Raw genomic sequence first — 18,374 nt, 5'->3', positions numbered from 1 at the left:
AAGGTGACATGGCTCAGCTCTGCCATATTCTGTGTGGGCACAAAAGCCACTGGGCATACTTCTGAAAAACTAGTTTTGGGCATGTCCATTAACTATTGCAACATCTAGACCTCTAGGGGAGATACATCCAAGTTCTGCTCCCTGAGGAAGTTGTTAATCTTAGCCCTACTACCGCTGGGGTCACAAAAAGGTGGCAGCAGTCACAGTGGTGATGGCTGAACATGGGGTGATGGCAAGTGCCCAATTCAAATCTAGTTAGGATCAAAATGTTGAAGGATGTTGATGAAGTAGCAATGTGTGTGTGTTTGTGCGCGCGTGCATGTGAGAGATTCAAATAGTGAATATATCAAGTTGCATATTTATGTACAAATTGAGGCAGATTGGAAAATTAAACTTTAAGGGAGAAATAAATATGAGAATAGTTTTAAAAATAAGGAAGAAACAGCAAGAAGATAAATCAGAGAACAAGATAATATGAGGCAAATACAGCAAATGCCATATAGATACATGCATATAGATATCTATAATAGATATGAGTATCTTCTTCCCTCAAGATGCTGTCTATTTCCCTTATGGTTTAGAAACGTTCTCAGTGAGCAAAGATGGGTAGATTCATTCAGTACCTGAGCTTCTGTTCACTCTTCTCCAACCACATGCTTACATGTCTAGGGTTTTACATGGGGGAAACCTAATCCATGTGATAGAACAGTATTTGGCCTGAAGGCACTTTGCCCATATCTCATTCTCTCATGGCTTTATCCTGGAGGTGCAGGTCAGGTTGGGGGAAATTATGTTTTCTAAATATTAAATAGAGAGTGGGACATCTGTTGTGAGTAAAAGTCTACAAAATTCTTTTGGCCCTGAACTCTACTGGACACTCCTTGAAGGAAGTTTTTAACACGAGTCTTAGGTTGTTTTTGTGATGATGGCTTCAGGCATCAGTGCTGTGATAGAAACCATGATGCTTCAGATGGAGCTAGAGTCCCGTGCCTTTAGAGTGGGCTTCGCCAGCCTTCTACATAAATGATTGAGACTAAATAATGCTTGCCTTCTCTTGATTGCACAAGCCTATGGGGAGGGCTGCGACTGGCTCCAAAGCAACCTATTCAATCAGCAGCAAGCGGGGGCCTCACTGAGTTCAAGGGCAGTTACTTCTCTTGCAAAACAATGTGAACAATCCTCCTGGCTCAGTCTTAGGAACACATGAGTGTGCAGAGAAACAAATGGAGAGCCCACAGTCAAACACCACTGGGAAGAAAATAGGGTCTTATATCTCCAGTCCTCTCCATGTAGGTACACAGGGGCAGCCCTCTAATAACTAACTAATGGGCAGTTCAGTGCTGACAGAGCCACCCAACCAAATGTGCAACCAGATAAATAGAAAGCTTCTAACACACCAAGTCCCTTATTTGCAGCCCAGGGTGTAATTTTGTTGACAACCTTTCACGGATCTGGAGGTAAACAAGTAGTCCTATTATTTCAGCAGGGAAACTGATTTCCTACTCCAAGTCTCCAAGACAGCAAACTAGTAGAAGTGAGGATTCTGAGCATGGCCCAGAACAAGATGGAGCGAAAGACAGTAAGTTGCACACAGGTCTCTTACCTTTTTGTCACTCAAGCCAGAAACCTGGTCTACATATTCCTCTTGGATCATGAAGGCAGCTAAGTTGGCAGTGTAGCTGGCCAGGAAGATGACAGCAAAGAAGGCCCACACTGACACCATGATCTTGGAGGTGGTCCCCTTCGGGTTCTGCACGGGGACGGAGTTGTTGAACACCAGACCCCAGAGTAACCAAATAGCTTTGCCAATGGTGAAAGATGGGCCGCCTGGCTCTGGAAGGACAAAAAGACAAAGGTAGAAAGTTAAGTTAGAATCATTGGATTTTTGGTTCCATTTCAATGTTCAAGTACATGAAGCTGGTACGTTTCTAATCAAAGCAGTAAATCATTCACCTAAGCCTGGGGTCTTTTATAGAGGACTTTCTAGTTCAATAGCTTGTGTTTCTCTTACAAAAGAAGAAGAGAGATGCTGAGAAAAACTAGAGGCATGGTGTGTTGTGTGTGTGTCTAACCATCCTGACTCAGTAGGGACACAGGATGAGCGATCTTCCTGTCCCCATGCCCAGCACCTTCAAGATCACATAAAAACTAAAAATCAAAGACCAACTATCTTTCTGTGGTCAATTTCAGGCCATTAATTTTGGTTTTCCTAAGTTTTATATTTCTAAGTACCAAGAAAGCATTTCAGCTTCCAAAAATGTCAGCAAGAATTATGTGCAGACTTTTTTCACCATGGTCATAAATCTCCTCGCAGTCTAGTCTAGAGGCTAGATGGCTCTGAATGAACTTCTCCTGCCTTTTCTTTGGCTTCCAACACTTAGTCCTCAGTGTTTCAAAGATGACCTTGACTTAACTCCAATGTTAACACTTCCTTAACACTCTCCTCCAGTTGTAGCTTCTGAATAAAAAAAAATATATCAGAAGCCTCAGGGGGCAAGGAAGTCATACCCTGTGTCTTGACTTTTACCTCGTTGCACCCACCCTCTACACACGGCGTGCAAGGGCTCCTGCCTCTCATGGTCATGTATTGTCCCCTCACTGCTATGTCTGCATGGCAAAAGCATGTCTGTCATCTGACTCACCATAAAGCAGCCCCTCCACGGCGGAAGGGAACATCTGCCCGCATGATTTTACAATATTTTCGCATGGGTCTTAGGATGTGAACTGTGATCCGAACAGCATCTGCTCAGCCAAGTGAATCGTCAGGGACTAACACATGTTGGACCCGATACCTAACTATGCACACACATCTGTGCGTGTGGACATCATTTCACACAGCAGATGTGTCTCCAAAACGTTGTTTATAAATCAAAGGTTTTAAAACATACAAAATATAAATCAATAGTTTATAAATTGTGAAATGCTGTAAAGCAATTTGGTGTTTCAAGTGGCACCATAAGAAAAAGAAAAAAAAATAACAGCTTTTGGTAAAGTAAGGAATCAAAAATCTTTGCTCTCAGCTTTTTGAAATGGGGTTTGAAACCAGCTTTGTCAGAGTAAGGTAGAAGACCACACTGACTTCAGTTCTGACACTGCCAGCCTGTGTGTGTTCTTGTCACTCCCGAAGGCTGAGATACACGGCGTGGCTTCAAGATCACCTGGTATGGACAGAGGTCTCCGTGCTTTGCGGACAGTCAGAATTCTGCTCCAGAACACACAAACTAGATGCAAAACCAGGTCTACATCTGAACCACGTTGATGAAATGGTAGTTCGTACCTGGCCTGGGGAATGTTTACAAAATATTGCTGGGTGGTGCTCTACTCTCAGATACTCTTATTAAATGGGCATGGTGAGCTTATGTGCTCCCAGGCTGGAGAACCACCACATTGACGCCAGTCTCCATTCTAGATTTGGTGAATCACAACATGAAGTTGAAGCATCATTGTCTTCCAAGTGTCCCATAGGTAATTCCTATGCATAGGCAGGGTAAGAATCCTTCCTACTTACTGGCACAATTACTTACAATTCAAGGACACCGTTCACATTCTAGAAGGGGAATTTATAGAAGGTAAACTATTTCCCTTTAAAAAGTATTTTTAAAGGCTATTTATTTGAAAGGCAGAGTATAAGAGACAAAGATTGTCTACCAGCTAGTTCATTCCTCAGATGTCCCCAACCATCAGGGACCCATAATAGACTCCAAGTCTCCCACATGAATAACAGGGACTTGGGCCATTATCTGCTGCCTTCCCTGGTGTATCAGTAGGAAGCTGGATATGAAGCAGAATTGAAGCTCGGACTTGAAGTCTGATACAGGATGCTGGCCTTGGTAAAAAAACAAAAACAAAGAAACCTTTCTTAATGCTAAGTTTTGGAAGAGTTCTTCACAGCGATCCCGCTGGTTCCATGCAAAAAATTGTAAGCTTTTAAAAAGGGTCATAAGGCTCTCAAACAATGAATGGACAGCCCTTATTTCTCTGGACATTCCTACCCAGGAGACTGGACCACTCCTCAGTGGTGGCTGTGGGCTGGAACTGCTCTCCCCACCAATGTATTTCATAGCCAGAGTGCGCATTCTAGAAATCTTACACCTCAGAAATGACCCTCATGCAGTGGGGGAACTCTTAGTCCCAACCACTTGCAAATAGCCTAGGGAACATTATTTTCCCTTATTCTTAATATATGTGTATAATATAACTTGTTAGTCATGTCTATTCCAACACATTTCCTATAGCCTAAGCTTATCAAAATTGTTTCCTCAACATGTTCAGGCTGCCCATAGCCCCTATTCATCTTTCCTGTCATTTATCAATGAGTTGAACTTGGCTTTGAGCCAGCCATAAACAGGAGGGCGTATGCAGATTCAAACATCTTGGATATTTCTAACAAGCCACCAAGCTGATTACCCAGAAAGCTGAGGCTTTCTTTTCAGAACTGGATAAGTTGGAAAGGATGCAGGTATTACACGAGGGGTGCAGATGTGGAATTAGAGAAAGGGCAGACATGGAGCAGTTCCAGCTGGCCTTACCTCTGCCATCAGCGAGGCACCTGTTATAACCCACAGGGCTGAAGTACTCAAAGACAAAGACAGCCACAGCTGAGACGATCAGCAGCATCACAAACATCATGACCCACACGTCAGCACTGAATGGCTCTGGGGAGAAAAAAAAGGACAGTGTTAAAACAGAGAACAGACAGCCTCAATTCATCTATTCACTTGATCAGGTAAACATGCATTTGGGGTGGGGTGGTAAACTACCAATACACTGCATGTCTCATCGTGCTAGGGCCTGAGTTAGCAAGTAGGAAGTGTGTTGCCTGGGTAGCTCCACTTCCTGTTTCAAGGATCCTTCTCTCTGTTTCTCTTTCTCCCCTCCTTCTCCCCCTGTCCCCTCACACCTTCCTTCTTTCTTTCATCCCTCACTTTCCTTCCTTCCTTTTCATTCTCTCCCACTGACTCATGTCCATGGATCTTTTGAGTTTACAGAGAGTTTCTGCCACTCTTGGATCAATGTGTGCTTTTCCAGTAAATAGTTCACTCGGAAGTCCTAGATACAGAGTAAGTGAGTCACACTGGATTGCCTTGGTGTACATTCTCATCTGTATCACTGCATCACACAGCGGAGGCCTAGAAACGCCCTTCTAGGGTTTTTGAGCTTCTCAGCCAAATGCATTCACAACAGACTTTGCCACCATTTCAGAGTCAAATTGGTTCAGTGATCATTTGATGAATAGCCAATTCCCTTGTCCCCTTTACATCACTTCTAAAACTTCCTGGTCTAAATTTACTTTTCTAACTCACTTTGATGTGGTATATTTTATTAGATATCATTAGCATAAGAGAATACAAGCCTAAGTCAAAGTAAAAAAATTATATCTATATATATTATATCTATATATATTATATCTATATATATCTATATATATTATATCTATATATATTATATCTATATATATTATATCTATATATATACATACACACATTGAATATCACTATTTTAAACTATGGGAATGTAACAGGAGACAAGGAAATGTGAATAAATTTTAACTCATGCCCTGTTACAAAATGACAGGGCTGATGGGACAAGACCAGGCAAAATGACAAAAATGTGCTCTGCATGCTTTATTTAATATCTTCATTCACTTTTGATGAAAGCTTTGCAGCTGAACTCAGTTTCTGTCTCGGAGATGTCCAGAAGCTGAACACCACCCCAGAAGCTCTCTGTCTCTCTGAAGGCCTATGAAAAGGGACAATTGCTATTGTGTCCTGTGATACGATGCTCCCTCAATTGTGTCTCAAAATAGCTCTGGCCTTTTTAGCTGTCACATCACATTGTAAACTCATAACTAAGTGAATTAATATGCTGTTTGCTCTATCTTCCGAATCATTAATAAAGATGACACTGAAAATGGGGAAAATGGCTGAAAATTAGAAAATATATTTTTGATTCCAAAATTGAGTTTACTATTGAAATTTCAAATGAATTATAGAAGCCTGGCCACCTAATCTGTCTAAATAGGTCCCTAGAGATGAATATACCCACTATGAATCACAAAACCTTTCATTGGCAGCCAGAGATGGAAGGGTAGAGGGTCCATCGCAAAACTTCTGTGCGGCATTGTGAATACTTCCTTACCCTTGACTGCTCGCTGTCCCACCCTGATTTTACTTTTGTTTCAGAATGAAGAATAACTGAGTATAAACTTCATCACTATGATCTCCTCCTAGAGTAACTTTCTGTTTACAAAATTCAGTAAGTGTCTGCATTGGTCTTTGCGGTTTAGGATGCACTGTCATCAGCTACTGCACAGGAGTATGAGCTTTTTAAAAGTGCAAGATGGGTCACATTTCCTGTTTCACAAAGTAGTAAACTAAGATTGAGACACAAAGTTTTCCTTGTCCCATGGTTTTATGCTGCACCACTGTCTCCACCAAGGGCACTAGCTCCCAGGTTAGGGATTGGATTCTGATGTGGTATCACCAGTATTAGAACACAGGCATAAACCAGAGTCTAATTCTGGATCCACCAGTTACTGGCTGAGACTGTTGGAAAATGGCTCACCTGTCTAAGATTCAGTTTGCTAAACCATGAAAAAGGGAATGTAATAGTGTTACTGGATGAACAAAACCAAGAAGTTTACAATAAGGCCTGATCCATCAGTTGACTTCTCTCACCTCTTACTAATTAGCTGCTCGTCCACCACACACATGCCCTGCTTGGCATTTCTAGAACATTCCAGCACACTATCTATATGCCATTGGCTGTTCCATTCAGAAGTCTGTGTTATACTGTCAGAAGCCGAATGTCTGTTCTATTTGTATCTCTTAAGGTTCTTATTACAGTTGTAAAGAAAGAAAGATACATACAGCAACTAGAAAGATGGATACATATCATATATGCGATCTAATCACATTTCACCTAAAACTGGCAGGGCCAAAATTTGTTTCATTATAAGAAGATCAACTACAAAATTCGGATACTTTACAGAAAAATTCTACAGAACCTATAATCTTACTTTGTAATGTATTAATTAATTCTCTGTGGATAGAGCTTAGTAAATGTTAGTTACTACCTATTCTAATATCCCTATTTAATACATGGTTCTGTCTCTTAGATTGTTCATCCATTAATGCTATATGCTCATACCCTATTGAAGATCAAACTAGGTTTCTGGTCTCCTGGCCCCATTTTCTGTTTTCAAGGTGACATTTTATTTTCTAACTCCTTGCTGTATACACCCTGCAAAAATATGGGCTATGAGCTCACAAAAGACCTAGTCTAATTGAAATTGTAGCTTTATTCACTTATATCACATCTCAGGCTCCTGACATCCATGTGATGCTGGAGGGTGGGGAAGCAGAGACATGTCTGGAGAAGTATGGGGTACAGTGGGAGGAAGTATCAGATCTGGTCTGTCTGCCAAAGCCTCAGAAACTTCATGTGGAAACACGAACTTGTTTTTGGTAGCACTGAGCTCACTTCTTGAAGACAATTAAAACTAAGTAAGTATTTCAATGATATCCGCAATCAGAAAGTATTATAGTAGGGAACAGCCTCAGAAATTAACTGGTTGAAATGTCTGTTGCAGAGGTAGAAACAGAGTCCCTCACTGGAGCAAAATCTCTCAAGGTCAAATGATGACTTAGTGATGAGAACAAGGCCTCTGATTGGCAGTCCGCCACTGTGTTCTTACAGGGCATCATAGCTTCTGATCTCTCTGTTCTTTTGGTCTCCTGTTGGAGGATCACTGATTGTGAAGCCCCAGAATGACGAGACCAGTTAAGTTGAACAACTCACAAACCAACTCCCAACTAAAAGAAAGGAGTGGTCGTTCTTTCCATGTTCCCTCCCCAACCCTGAAAAGCTTCATTCACCTAAGAAGGCAGAAGGTGACACAGTCCCATTGCTGCGTGACACCATGACACTGATGCCAGTCTCTATGAAGGGCACAGAGAAATCGACCACCTCTGAGCGTTCTTCATTGATGGTGAGTGATCCCACCGCCATGTAGGCCCGCTTCATGACCACCTGAAGAGAAAGGTGCAAGGCTCCAGTTAGACGGTTCAGGAAGGCAAGGGGTCGCCATGACCTAGCAAGGGGGCGCTGCACATACCATTTACAAGTTCATGAGCATTTATGCCACACCCGAAGTAAACCAAATAAATCAACAATGGAAACCAGCCCTTCGTTCCCGACACTCACCTCTCCAATCATACCATTCCAGGTTCCATTGATTTTCTTGCCGTGTTTGCCGTTGGTTACCAGGTAAAGGTCGTAAGTGAACTTCACAGATTTTGAAATTTTCTTAAGGATATCGATGCAGAACCCCTTGCAGCACTTTTTGATATAGCCTGGCTCCTCATCTGTTTTGTTCCTAGCCAGTTAAAGAAACAAACAAAGCAAAAATAAGGCTTCATATCAGCGGCAATATATTATTCTTTGTCTTTCTATCTCCAACCCCAAAGCACTCCCCACCCTGCCCAGCTCAGTGCAGTTTATAAGAAATGTGAAAGAAAAATAAATCAGACTCCAGAACTACAATATTTTCATTATCTCATCGCACTGAGCTTTGCTTTGTGAAAAATTTAAACATGTCTTTGAAGCATAATGTACGTCAGGAAAGGAAGCATTTCCTAAGGGTTCTGTTGGATTCATTTTCACACACTGAACTCTCCCTTTGAACCAGCACTTGAATCTGAGGACAGAAAAATAACCAGCACCTGCCTGGCTCCCCAGTCTGCCTTTCAGGCATTTCCCATCCTAACCCAACTGATTCATTATCCTGACTCCTAACAGTAGAGATTAGTGCTATCTATTACAAAAGATGGTTTTAACTTTCAAAAATTTCAGAGCACGCTGGCACCAGGAAACAGTTGGATGGCAAAAGTAAATTTATATCTCCCATAAACTGGAGACCCTGGTGGTTGAGGCCAGGCAAAGGGGTGTTAGCTTGGCCAGCATCCGTTCTCCCAGGTATCCAGACACCGAGCACAACATTGCCAGGAGTCAAGGATAACTAGAAAATCAGACGTGGTGTGCAATTCATTGCATGCCTCAGATCTCAGGCAACACTACATCACACATGAGCCTGTCCCTGTCACTCAGAGTCATCAGAGAAGCTGACGTACTCAGAGATGATACGCTTTTGGCAGGGGACGGTGTTCCTCATGCAGGTTCCGCTCAGAGGGTCCACACTCTCTACAATGACAAATGGTGCCTCCTCCAGAGTCACAATACTCAGGTGGTCATCCTCCTGCTCTTCAGTCTCTGGACACATCCGGGGCCACACATAGTACTTCATTTGCAGGGATTTGTCTTTCCACTTCCCCACCTGCACAAGGACAAAGACAAGACTCAGAAACCACATTCCACAACACAGTGGCCTGGCATCATCTGCAACATTCCAACAAGGCAAACAGCCACAACCCAATTATATATAACTGAAGAATTTGCAAACCTTATGCTCAGAATGAACCTACTGCACTCAAATGTAAGAAAGGGGTGGACTGGCACTATGGCACACAGAGTTAACCTGCTACCTACTCCCATATTAGTATTGGTTGGACTCCAGGCTTTGCAATCCAGCTCTCTGCTAATGCGTGTAGAAAAGCAGTGGAACATGTCCCAAGTGCTTGGTTCCTTGTCACCCATATGGGACATTGAACAGTTTTCAAGGTTCCTGACTCCAAACCAGCTGAACCCTAGTTGTTTGGAGCCATTTGGGGAGGGCCTGAGGATGAAAGATCTGTTTCTCTCTTACTGCTCAGCCTTCTCTATAATTTGACCTTTCAAATAAGCAAATCTCTCTCTTTTTTTAAGATTTATTCATTTTATTGCAGCCAGATATACAGAGAGGAGGAGAGACAGAGAGGAAGATCTTCTGTCCGATGTTTCACTCCCCAAGTGAGCCGCAACGGGCCGATCCGCGCCGATCCGAAGCCGGGAACCTGGAACCTCTTCCAGGTCTCCCACGCGGGTGCAGTGTCCCAGTGCATTGGGCCGTCCTCAACTGCTTTCCCAGGCCACAAGCAGGGAGCTGGATGGGAAGTGAAGCTGCCAGGATTAGAACCGGTGCCCATATGGGATCCCAGGGCGTTCAGGGCGAGGACTTTAGCTGCTAGGCCACGCCGCCAGGCCCAATAAGCAAATCTCTTAAAAAGCAGTGATGGTTCATTCATTGACCCACTTACCAAGCTATTAAGACCCAGTATGCACTAGGCATCTTGTTAAGCTCTAACATTCAAAGATAGATCCATGTACCCTTGATCAAGTTTATACCAAACGAAGGGGTCAGAAACGTAAACAATCATTTGCAGTGCCGTGTAGCAAGTGCTAAAACGAAAGCCTGCACCCAGGACTGAGAATGTCAGGGTTTCTTGTGTATGGCTGTTTTGTTTTTTTTTTTTTTTAACACTACTTAACTGTAACAAGAAGCATGACAGTGAGAGCAGCAAATAGCTTTGGAAAGGTCAACAGAATGACTGGAGCAAATGAGCCAGAAGGATGTGTTTTGGCTTATGGAGAGGTCCCGTGGGGAACTGTGAGGAGAACTAGGCAGATCTGAATTGAAATAAAATGGGAAGCAGGAATGAAAGAATACTGACGTAGCTTGTCTGGGGCACAGAGCATGTTTCAGCTGGTGATGAATGCATGGGTCAAATGCAGATATGCACCTGCTCAACTGGGTGGATGCTCTGGAATGAATTAGACAGCCAGGATACTCTGAGAGCTTAAACAGCACAGGCAGGTGCCCCAACCACAGGGAACACCACTTGTACAGACTCCAGCATGAAGCATGAGTACCCCCTGAATCAGGTACATGGTACACCTGCTGCCAATCAAAGAGAAATGTATGGGTCCATTATCTTTCAGAAGAGCCATTCATTTCCATTTTTATAACAGAATTCACACTATTGTACTGGTGTGCTATTGGCCCCACTCGACCATTGGGTTTAACAGAGTAGAGGAGCACATTTAAGCATTTTCTATAACTGGCTATCTTCAGTTATCACAAGGAATTATAGATTCCAAGCTCATTTGTTGTTGCAATTCATTATTTCTTTCATGCTACAATGTAAATTACTAGAACAGGTAAGGTACCAAGACTATAAAACTACTTAATTTATTAACTATAGAAATCAATATGTAGCAACAAGTTGGCAGTACTTCATAAATTTTCAAGCAAAAAGCTCGGGTTTTCATATTAATATAAAATCCAAAATCCTCTGCTCACTGTTTGTGCTTTTGTCTCTTTTCAGGTTTCTACCCACTTCTTCCTTCCAGCTTGCCCCATGGTGCTGAATACTTTCATGCCCGGACTACGCCTGCACAATCACTCCCCTTGTTTTACTGCATCATTATAATGTGGGAAGCGGTTTGGTGTGCTGGGCTGTCTTGTTTGGCACCCACACAATCTTTGCTTGGCATTAACTCTGATGCCGGTCCATCTTCTTCCAAGTGTATAGATCATTGATTCTATGTCTCCAATTATACAACTGAAACAAACATTTAGGGTTTTTTTCTTATGTGTGTAGAAGCTCCGTGGTGTCTGGAATTACATCCCCAAAACCCATTATAGGTCGACAAGACATTATGTTGAAAATGCATTTAGTGGACCCAGCACGGTGGTCTAGCAGCTAAAGTCCTCGCCCTGAACACGCTGGGATCCCATATGGGCACCGGTTCTAATCCCGGCAGCTTCACTTCCCATCCAGCTCCCTGCTTGTGGCCTGACAAAGCAGTCGAGGACAACCCGAAGCCTTGGGACCCTGCACCTGCGTGGGAGACCCGGAAGAGCTTCCTGGCTCCTGGCTTCGGATCACTGTAGCACCAGCCGTTGTGGTCACTTGGGGAGTGAAACATCGGATGGAAGATCTTCCTCTCTGTCTCTCCTCATCTCTGTATATCTGACTTTGTAACAAAAATAAATAAATCTTAAAAAAAAAAAAGAAAATGTATTTAGTACACCTGGCTTGCTGACCACACAGCAACAAGGCACACTCTGCAATCCCAGTGGTATTCAAAGAGGCTAAAGCTGTCCTTTGTCTGAATACCCAGAATCATGATTGGGGAAGTTGGGGACTCTTTATAGTATGCTTGGTATTATTAATTCTGATTTTATTGTAAGGGTTTTTTTCACCCATATTTCTAAGCCTACTTACTTCTAGAGTAGAAATTTCCCAAATGATTCCTCAGCCATGTGGAAATATTAATGGGTTAGACCAGTGTTTGGGAGCAGGTGGTACTTGGTGATAAGGGATTAAGTCTTGGTGCTCATAACACTGGGTCACCTCCATCCCAAAGCAGCCATATTGACCCCAGTGGTCAGACTGATGGGATTTTTTCATGTTGAATAATGTGAAAAGGTTGGGAAATCCTCAAGTATCTATTTTATGTATTTTTCACTCCTATCATCTCTCTATGATTATTTGTCTTTTTTTCTGTTAAAACAAGTTCATCATCTCTCCTTGGCCTCACCAAGTATGGCTCAGCAGCCTATGCTGGGATGATTGTTGCTTGAAACTTCAAATCAGGTAAGAGTCTCTGGAGTCCTTGTGGGCTTTCTTCAAACTCACTTTCACCCATAAACCCTAGTCAGGAATTTCAGCAACCTCTCACTGAGATCAAGACTGCCCCAAATTCTCTCCCAGAAGGTAAAGCTCTGTATTTTGAGCCTGGCTTACTTTGATGCATTCAACTTCATTTTTTTTGAATGAACAGTCCTTCCTTCAATATGGAAAAGGAAGTTGATGCTGTTAGAAACTGACATAGGTTAAACAGGAACAGATTGCAACAAACTAACTACATTATCCTCTGATAGATTTCCCATATCTGCTGGAGAAAATGCTGCAGACATAACCTTTTGGCACCCCTATGAACAAGACAGAATTTGTATTACTGCACACTTTGCTAGATTTGAAAAGTTTAAAATTTCTATTGCAAAAGAAAAACAAAGGGTGTTTGATGAATCAGTGTCAACACGCATGCGGGTTTCTAGTGCCACGTGAGGGGACTGTTCTGAGACGTGGCCTGGATAGCGCTTAGCAAAAACAAAATAGAAGGCATGATTAGAAAACTGCAAAGAACACAAAGCGAGACAGGACAAATGACAGAATGAACTGCAGAGACAAGCTTGGAAGAAGATGTGAACTGATTGGAATGAGGGACTGAACCTAATGGAATTAAATTTAACAGTATTTATATTTCAAATCTAGCATAAACACTGGCTTGAAAAGCAGATATTTCCATCAACAGCAGTCTCTAACAGTGATTGCAATGACAAATGGAGTATTTATAGACTTGCAGTGTCTAGCACATGGAGTGAAGGGAGGACGCACATGATCCCACTCTGCTCTGTGTTCGCCATACCACAGCTGGAAAACTAGACTCCGAGCCTATAATTCTACGATCGACTGATTCTTATTAAATAAATATGTCATTCTCATTTTCCCAACAATAATTTGCTCATGCAAGTCCCCTGCAGCACACCATTCCCCAACTTCCTACCAAGCTGTGTTTGCTTGTCAACCAATAACAACTGAACACCAATTTTGTGCCAGGCACTGGGCTGCCTGCTAGGCCAACAGTACTGGATGACATTTACTGAGGACCTAGATGGGCTAGGCCCTGAACATGTCTGGTAAGCTCATTAGCCAGTGTATCAACTACAGACTCACGTCCAATGCCTCAGTTCACAAGTGACTAGAGATGGGTTTGATGATATGCCCAAGAGCTCAGGATGAGGGAGTACAGAGTCAGCATTTAAAGTCAAGTCGTCTCACTATAAAGCTTGACCCTTTACCCCAATACCATGCTGTTTCCCTGACAATGGGGGGAAAAGACAGGATGCCTACGTATAGTCTAAAGAAAAAAAGGATGTTGTGACTGGCACCGTGGCATAGTAGATCAAACCTCTTTCTGTACTGCCAGCATCTCATATGGGCAGTGGTTTGAGTCGTGCCTGCTTGACTTGTGATCCAGCTTCCTGATAATGTGCCTAGAAAAGCAGCAGAGGATGGTCCAAAGGCTTAATCCCCTGCCCTCATGTGGGAGACCTGGAAGAATCTCCTGGCTCCAGACCAGGCCAGCTCTGGCCATTGAGACCATTTGGAGAGTAAACCATCGGATGGAAGATCCCTCTCTGTCCTTCCTCTCTCTGTAAATCTGCCTTTTAAATAAATACAAAGCAATCTTTAAAGAGAAGAATATGCCATAGTTATCTACTGATTACTATCTCAAATTAGGTTTTGGTGAGTACCCAAATAAAAAAGCCTAACAAAATACTTAGGCCTTTAAAGCAGAAGTGATTATTCCTGAAAGAGTCTAGGAAAAGGCTCACGGAGACCCTTCCCTTTCAGCTGAGCCTTGAAATGGAAGGTGAAGATCTCTGTGGTCACTGAACCCAAAGCCAGCGCAGAGGGCGCTATGGAGAGACCAAGGGCAGTCCCTCACAGCTGAATGGTACCATGTGTGGCAGAAATGACCTATTCAGTTCTCCTCCTCCTAAAACATCTGCTCACTCCCGCCAGAAAAAAAATCTGTCTCAAGAGACCACTGGGCTAGGCTTGTCTCTCTTGAATGCCATGTTGAACAGTATCACACTGGCAGCCTCAAGTGTTGTGAGTGGCAGGACATGGACACAGCACAAGTCAGAGTGTCCTCTGTCCACCCCTACCCCCTCTGCTTACTCACTGAGCAGATCACCAAGTCACTCACTGTTCCATATGACTCTCTACCACCTCTGATGATTTTGTAAACTTTCCAGATAATTGGTATCCTAAATGAAATTCTAAATGTTCTAAGTGTTTCTGAGACCATGGACCCATTTGCAGGACTCTCTGAGCACCAGGCTTCACATCTGTGACAGCAGCAGAGTGGACTTAGTTGGTACCTTCCTTAGAACAGGTCAGAACCCCGTGATCTCTTCAGGACGGGGACTCCCCATCAGACGTCCTACAGAGCAGAGCACAAGATAGGGGTGTTCTTCAGGGCTGTTTCCTCAGGAGTGGTAGATTGATTATTTGTTTATGTAAAAAACAAGCACGTCTTAATATCATACTATATTTTTGTTTTCCCTTTCAAGGACCATTGCGATAAGAATAAAGTTAACAATGACTGTTAAGACACTGCTACAAAAAAAAGTATATTACGAATACAAGGTTCACAAGGTCAGTACTTCAGACTCAAAGAACATGTTCAGATGATTTCTTCAATTTTCAACAGAATGGAGGCAGTTCAGAAAAGACTAAACAACTGAGATTAATTTTAAAAGGGATATGTTTATGTAGAACAAAGGACATTTCAATTTTTTTTCACAGAGGAAGTATCATAAGTTCATAAAATGGAATATAAAAATAGGTTTTAATATGAATTTTTTAAATCCGTGCATGAGGAACCTTTGAAAATGTCGTGGAAAATATGTAGTACAAAAAAAACCCACTATGCATGGATTTCAAAATTTTTACACCAAAATGAACTGATCTGTTGAATCCCATTTTCCCATGAACTTTTTGAGATGACCCTGTATGGTAGAAATATTGTCCATGGAAAAGCTTGAAAGAAGAATAAAAAGAAAATAGCAGAGAGAGAAAGATAAACCAAAGGCAGAGAGAGAGAGAGAGAGAGAGAGAGAGAGAGAGAGAGAATGAGAGAGAGAGAGGTGCTGAATTGCTGGTGTAGGACGGCTAAAATGGTTCAGGTCTATGATTCTGGAAATGCAGAGAACAGTAAGAACTCAAGCTGACAGGAGGTTTCAGAAAGAAGCCAAGGAGGAAAGTTGAAGAAAGAATGTATTGTCAATATTAAAATATGAAGAGAGAAAACAAAACTCTAGAAAATAATAAAGACAACGTTGGCAGGACACTCCGAATTCCTTAGAGAGAAGCATTAAACAAACATCATTTACCATGAGCCCATTTAACCAGCACATCTGTCTAAAAAATTCAGTTACCTGCAGTCTTAACATTTAAGAAGTTCTCTTGAGGACTGAAATCATTTTTTTCAAAAAGGAAAAAAAAATCCCTTGTTTAGATTTTCTGGATAAACACGAAGTCCTTTTTTAGGCTTTGCAGTTTAGGCAGTTTGGTTCAAGCCGAGCACCTCTACAACCGGGACCTTCTCCTTGGAAGGGAGTCCCCTCGCAAGCCTGTGGCATGTGAGTGTGGACCTGGCCCGCAAATCTTCCTTTACAAGCATTCCAGGGAACCAGTCTGGGGATTTGACACTCTAGAGCCTTTCTCCTGCTAACAGCTTTCCTCCACTAACACCAGTGAAATTGGCTCTAATTAACATCTTGACAGGGCCAAGCAGAAAAAAAGACCTCAGGGACTGTGCTTCTCTCTGAACACCTGAATTTGCTCCTTCACTGTAAGCACTGGACACGTGTGTCAGTGCAGGTGTGTCATGGTGGAGCGGGGAGAGTGGACCGGCAGGGCACTGGCCCACTGCAGTCCTTGCAGGGAAAGCTGAAGGACATCTGTCTCCCCAGGCTGCCACGCTCATCAATGCACAAAGTTCTGCTTTTTTTTTTTTTTCTTTAAAGATCCTGGAACAAAAGCCTTATTAGAGCCTCTTTAGATGTCAAAGGTTATTTCTCAAAATCAAAGCACTTTTGTTTTTTGCTTGAGATGACATCTGGATCTAACACGAAACACTTGCTGCTTATTTTAAACCATCATCTGACTTTTAAAACGTGAAAAATTTAAAAGCTACATGTGTTCTCCTGAGCAAATGGAAGGATTGGTCAGGGGCCTCTCCAATTCTATCTCATTTTGTCCCAAATTAGGGTGCACCCTAGGGATTGTCCACAGCCACAGTAGGTGCTGCATTGGAGTGGGCCCACGACTCCTAATGGGAGAAATGGGATGCAGGAGGGCATCCCATAGTCACTCACGTGGATCCTAAGGATTTTACATATTTGCGCACACAGCAGTATGCCGCTGTGTTCGATCACTGCTTTGCCATGTCTACCTTTCAAACATTGTGATGTATGATCATCCCGAATCCATAGACAAGAAAAGGGGTGTGTTCAAATATCATCAAAATACACACATGCCTCCATCATTTGCTCTTCCTCATTCATTAGACATCGAGTTTTCTTCCAACTCAATATGTGGTCAGTCTAACTCCTTTTAATGGCTGCATGGTAGCCCATAAAAATGAACATGGCTTAATTTATTTTTACCACCTCTCTATGGATAAGTGGCTAGGCTATTTCACACACTGAAAAAAAAGTACGCAAAATACATAATACAGACCTTGGCATTTCTAAAGTGTCAATTCCTAACAGTAAAGAAGAACAAGAAATAAATGAATAAGGATAAACAATAAAGACTAAGAAGGATAGGTATGGTTTGCCATGTTCCTCGTGTTGCCTGAGTACACGTTTGTGACCACTGCAATGGCCCTGTTCTCAAACTATCAGAATCTTCTTGCTTACACCTTCACCAGATCCAGGTTTTTAACTCTACCAAATGTCAGTCTCAGCAAGAAGCACGCTGTCTTCTGGCTCAGAATTCCTGCTCCTAGTGAGTCCTGCAGCACCTCTCCACATTTTCGAACCATTTAGATTTTCCTCTCTTACTTTCTGGTTTCATTCCTTCTCCATTTTTCTATGGAATAGCTTGTCTTTCTCATCTCTTCGCAAGGAAGAGCTCCTGGTGTAGTAGATAACAATCATTTTTTGCTGTGAGATAGGCAGGAAATATCATTTCCACTCTGAGACTTGCCTTCTGTTTTGGATCACTTTTCTATGAACGACAATGTACTTTTTTCTCTATTGGAGCACGGTGTGTCTTTTAAATGGGGGATTTTGTGCTTGTCTGTGTGATGAGAACACTTGAAATCGACTCTCATAGCAGTATTGAAATGTACAAGACTCATTGATTAGCTGTAATTACCATGCTGTGCAATAGATCTTGAACAAAACTTTAAAAAATCTGGCCCACTGTCAAAGTATTTTTTGGTCTCTTGGCATTCTGCTGGTATGTCACTGCCGGGGACAGCGATGAATGTTTCTTCCTATTGCATACAGCCCTCCCTCGGCTCAGCAGCTTCCCACCTGGAGGACACTGAGTCCTTACCAGGCCTTCCCACTGCCATGACCCACTCCCTGGTAACCCCAGCAAGAGAAGGGGCTGTGCTCTGAATCTCGTCAGGAACTTGTGGGCCACTCTCTCTGGCTCTTATATGGAAAGGTTAACTCTACTTTCATTACACAAATCCCCATCTCTGAAACAGTCTGTAAGTACTTTGGGGATAGGGACTCTTATTTAATGGCCTTTTTATCCCTTGTATTGCTTGAACAGGTATGTCCTTCATAAGTGACGGACTGGTGCTGCCCCTCTGGATCCAGCTCCTGTGTTCTGTAGGAG

General features: G+C 42.6%; 1 protein-coding gene across 1 annotated transcript in view; it reads right to left on the bottom strand.

Moving 5' to 3' along the window:
- The window catches only part of LOC101523627 (glutamate receptor ionotropic, NMDA 2B), a 196,233-nt gene that overhangs the window by 38,136 nt on the left and 139,723 nt on the right, over positions 1-18,374 (bottom strand). Inside the window, exons 3-7 of the mRNA XM_004592578.2 lie at positions 9,132-9,334; positions 8,206-8,377; positions 7,878-8,031; positions 4,530-4,655; positions 1,604-1,833 (exon numbers count right to left, since the gene is read on the bottom strand). Coding sequence (XP_004592635.2) covers positions 1,604-1,833; positions 4,530-4,655; positions 7,878-8,031; positions 8,206-8,377; positions 9,132-9,334 — 885 coding nt within the window. The remainder of the gene's footprint in view (positions 1-1,603; positions 1,834-4,529; positions 4,656-7,877; positions 8,032-8,205; positions 8,378-9,131; positions 9,335-18,374) is intronic.

Source organism: Ochotona princeps, chromosome 27 (assembly GCF_030435755.1).
Source record: "Ochotona princeps isolate mOchPri1 chromosome 27, mOchPri1.hap1, whole genome shotgun sequence".
Classification (NCBI taxonomy): Eukaryota; Metazoa; Chordata; class Mammalia; order Lagomorpha; family Ochotonidae; genus Ochotona; species Ochotona princeps.
The sequence above is the reverse complement of the archived record's forward strand: the minus strand, read 5'-3'. Positions and strand labels throughout refer to the sequence as shown.